The sequence below is a fragment of the Formica exsecta genome, unplaced genomic scaffold, assembly GCF_003651465.1.
Source record: "Formica exsecta isolate Colony F162 unplaced genomic scaffold, ASM365146v1 scaffold191, whole genome shotgun sequence".
NCBI lineage: Eukaryota > Metazoa > Arthropoda > Insecta > Hymenoptera > Formicidae > Formica > Formica exsecta.
This window is the reverse complement of record NW_021849211.1, coordinates 579,519-584,033: the sequence shown is the minus strand read 5'-3', so window position 1 is coordinate 584,033 and position 4,515 is coordinate 579,519. Positions and strand designations below refer to the sequence as shown.

The window sequence follows — 4,515 nt, the reverse complement described above, 5'->3', positions numbered from 1 at the left end:
GAGAAAGAGAGAGAGAGAAAAGAGCCTCCAATTAAGAGAGTATTATTTCTACTTCGCGAGCAGATTAAAATTTGCGCCCATGTATCTCTCTTTCAGTTCAAGTTTTTTTCATATTACTCATATTACATAAGAATTATTGTATAATTATAAAAAAAAATTACGGAAACACGTAATTATTTTCGGTTAAATATATATAAAGAAATAATCTGAATAAAAAGCAATGTTTGCGTGTATGTCTCTCAGAAATAATATATATTAATATAGATAATATATCAATCTCTCATTTAATATTATTCTTATTTTTGATTCCTTACATAAATAGGTTCTACAAATAATTATTTATAAATATGGATTTTAATTTTACAGTTGCTTTTGTGTAAATAGAGCTGTAATTATTTTTTTTTGCAGTTAATAACTCTATTGTCTACTAAGTAAACATAATCACTTGGTACACAGATAATTTTGAAAATAATTTTTTAGACGTCCAACAGTAACTTTCAAGTTTTGTAATAAAGCAATTTTAAATTTTTTACTAAGAACTTAAATAGGTTTTTCCAAAAACTGACTAATTATATTTTATTAAAATATCTTTTTGCGCGCACATACACACACTCGAAAACAGAATATTTTATTAGTATCTTACATTATAGAAGCACTTTTCGAATAATTTGTCTCACATAATAAATAAAAAGGCGAAGACAATTCAGGACAACTTTATCGAATCAAAAAACTCGAATAAAAAGTCACGATATTCGCAACGACAAGTTGAACGTCCGAAAGTTTGAGAGGATCGGGCAATTGAGTAAAGCAAAAAAAACTCACGGATCTCCTCGCGGATGTGCGAGGAATACGATGGGGCGAGTGGCAAAAAGCGGTTGATTTCGCGGTTCATTCAATTTCTTCGTTCTTTTTACGGCTGCGGTACAATGATGACCACTTGGTCTGCGAGCGTTCGCGTGCCTCTCTATTTCCAAAACCTCGTACAAAGCCCGCGTATAGTACTCGTTTAATGGAAACTCGTCGCTCCGATAGTAATCCGGAAGTTCGCCGACTAATCGCGATAGACGGTCCCTTTGTACCGGCGTGCGTGAACAATTTGCATTCTAACTACTCGTTGGAGAGAGAGAAAGAGAGAGAGAGAGAGAGAGAGAGAAAGAGAGAAAGAGAGAGAGATACCTTTGAAAATGGGCCAATCAACTACAGGCACGGGCATTTCACAATTATTAATTAACATGTATTTTCAGTACTCGATTGTGAGTGATAATAAGATTTATTTTGCCACGCGAGGGATTTTGTATTAAATATACGAAGAATTTATACACATGTATACATAGAATGTAATTTGTACACATGTATACATAGAATGTAATTTGTAAACAGAAATTTTAGTAGTTGCACAGAGAGAGAGTCTTGTGTTGTAATTATAATACAGAGAATTACTTCAAAAATAATATAACATGGCATTATATAAATCACTTACACACGATGAAAAGCAACGGTACTTGGCACGCGGTTTGTTATTTTAATATTCTAACGATTATACAATTATTTTAACATATATATGAAAAAATATTTTATATTAAAATATTTAGTATATGATGTAAAAAAAATAATTAAAAAGTCTCTGTTTTATATAAGTTACATAAAAAATAAAATTTTATTGTTTATTTAAAACAATTCGTTCCCTCCGTATTCTTGTCTCTGAGAGGTGTAAAATCTGTTGTCACTTGCATGCATATTTTAATAAAAACTGTTAACATGACTTTTGATTCAGATACATAATCCGATTCTCCGTGAGATGTTTTCTCTTAAATATTCTCATATTTTACCTATATCATACCAAAGTAGCAAAATACCAAAAATTGTGTCAATCAAAAAATACCGCGCTTATCTCTTCGAAATGCAGAAATGTATTATCATTAAATATTCACAAATCTAGAATACAAGGATACAATTATTACCTACAGCTATCAGCAAATAATAAAAAATACATAAAAAAGCATTGTGCAGAAAATATTATAATAAGAAAAAGTAATATAAAAATTTATCTACAATATTGTTCTGAGAATGCAATCATATGGAAATATAGTCATATGGCTCATAATAATAAAAAGACGAGTTAATTAAATTAAATAAAATTACCGCGATCTAATACTTGCGCCAGCTTAATGGCTTTTCATGCTTTGCGCGGTTCCTACATTTCTGCATTCGACACAGAATCCCGGACTTAATTGGTCAGCAATATAGATTACAATAAAATCGTAAAATAGATTAAAAGTTAATTGCAGCCAGTGAATATCGAGTCACTTTTTGACACTCGAATCGCAGTTGTCGTTTCAGTGCGGTGGCGCAGGCCCAGCTGACCGGGGCACCTAATGTACAGCGGAATGACTCCAGCGGCTTTGACGGCGCGGCGAGCAGCACGATGATTCACGAAGCGCTCGAGACGAATTCCAGTCCAAGCCCGAATCCGCGAATCACCTCGGGTCCACCATCCTCGTCAACCTCGTCGTCGCCGCCGCCACCTCGAGGCACGACCAGCGTTTCCTCCGTGACGCAGACGAAGAAGAACGGCAACAATAGTGGCCCGAACAAGCAGGAACTGAAGCGGCTAAAGAGCGCCGGCTCGCTTTTACCGCTTCAGCTCGCCAGGACGCCCAGCGTGCTGTCGTCCTCCGGTAAGAAGGACCGGAAAAATGCGTCAGCCGGGTCAAGGTTCACGATATATAAGGCCAACAAGGCCAGTAAGAAGAAGAGAGAGAAGAGCTCGGCCAAGAAGGAACGCAAGGCCACGAAAACGTTGGCGATCGTGTTAGGTGGGTTGCTCGCACTCCTTCCGCTGAATTGATAATCAGTTCGGCTTGCCCCGCCTGCATCTATTATTGATAAGCTTGGGCTTGTGAGTTAAAGGCAAAAAAGAGTGGAAGAGATAGATCACATATGTAAAAGTCCGAATATATAGTCGGATATATTTTATATGTGCTAGAAAGATATTTAAAGTGATTTGAAGCGGTTTAAAAAAACCACCGAAAAATTAATACTTACATGTGCGGTATGACGATTTAATCGATCTAAGAGATTTTCTATAATTGTTCCTTATCAATAATAAATCAGTACTAATAAATGGTAATATAAAACAAAATATATGAATAAATCTATAAAAGATAAAAAGATCATAAAACCAAAAATAATAATAATTAAAATATTATATTTAGAAAAAATAACAATTATTAATTGCATATCATTTTTTCGCTAACTTAATTTCATATCTTTATTAACGCAATATATGTCATAGGTGTCTTTTTAATATGCTGGGTACCCTTCTTCACTTGCAACATCATGGATGCAATTTGCACGAAGCTGACGAAGGCTTGTCAGCCTGGTGTCACAGCCTTCATCGTCACTTCCTGGTTGGGCTACATGAACAGCTTCGTGAATCCTGTAATATACACTGTGTTCAACCCCGAATTCCGTAAGGCCTTCCGCAAGCTGATCAGCGTGTAAGCGGGCGATTTGCACCTCTTAAAGAAGAGATACGGGACGACAAACGTGACTCGGTGTGAATCGTCGTATTTGTGATGTAACAACGAGACTGTAGGCTTTCTCGACAAACTCGCAACAGGTACTGTTGTTCTTGTATTTGGAACTGTAGCAGCTGCGTTTGCGTATCGGTTTTCGCATTCCGTTGCGCGTCGATCGTTTTCAAGTGAAAGAGAAAAGCTGAGTATTTTATGGAACATTTCCAGAAATTTAGAAAATATATTCTATGCAAAAACGGAGGTATTATTTTCGACGAGCCGTACTATTCCGTGCAAATAATTTATAAAGATTAGAAATATATTAAAATATAAAAAAATGTATAGGAATAAAAAATGTTTTCTCTATTAATACTTAATATTTTTTTTTACGTATATATGCATACAAAATTAAAAAAAAATTAATTATTTAGTTTTGCACACACATACATATTTTTTCTTTTAAATGAAAAAATAGAAATTGTTTATTACATGTACGCTTGAGAGAAAATGAAAATTCCCTCAAAAAGAGAATTGAATTTCACTGGATTAAAATTGACACGCAATCAGATAGCGAAAATTATTTGCTGGTAAATTTGTTGCTATCGAATGCAGCAACGAATCATCGCGTCCACGTGTGTGAATGCGTGCACTGTGATATCGAACTATCGTGGCGTGCTGGGGACAGACGTGCACTGGTATACACGTGCACCAACAATAGAGCTAAATTCTCGCACGAATAGCTCAAATAATTTTGCTAAGTGAGGCTTCGCGAAATAAAACATTGCGCGAAATTATAGCAAGAACTTTAGGCAATCTGTACAAATTGCAAGCCAAAGGCGCTTACGCGGCACCCGAAGGACTCGGCAGACTAGCTATTAAGATGTAATAATCGCGTTCGCATATGAGGGCGAACTCCCCTTGAAAATTATTTCGCGAAAGCAGATAATAATGAAGATCCGAGAGCGCGGAGGATTAAAGCTGTTGGAGGGGTATTTAT

The 4,515-nt window shown here is 35.7% G+C and overlaps 1 protein-coding gene across 3 annotated transcripts in view; it reads left to right on the top strand.

Moving 5' to 3' along the window:
• The window catches only part of LOC115233762 (dopamine D2-like receptor), a 210,876-nt gene extending 207,036 nt beyond the window's left edge, over nucleotides 1-3,840 (top strand). For 2 of the 3 annotated variants that reach the window (XM_029804331.1, XM_029804328.1), the window contains 2 exons: nucleotides 2,329-2,816; nucleotides 3,296-3,840. In XM_029804331.1, coding sequence (XP_029660191.1) covers nucleotides 2,329-2,816; nucleotides 3,296-3,504 — 697 coding nt within the window. In that variant the 3' untranslated portion in view covers nucleotides 3,505-3,840. The remainder of the gene's footprint in view (nucleotides 1-2,328; nucleotides 2,817-3,295) is intronic. The other variant, XM_029804329.1, reaches the window with a different exon arrangement.
• Nucleotides 3,841-4,515: the final 675 nt, after the last annotated feature.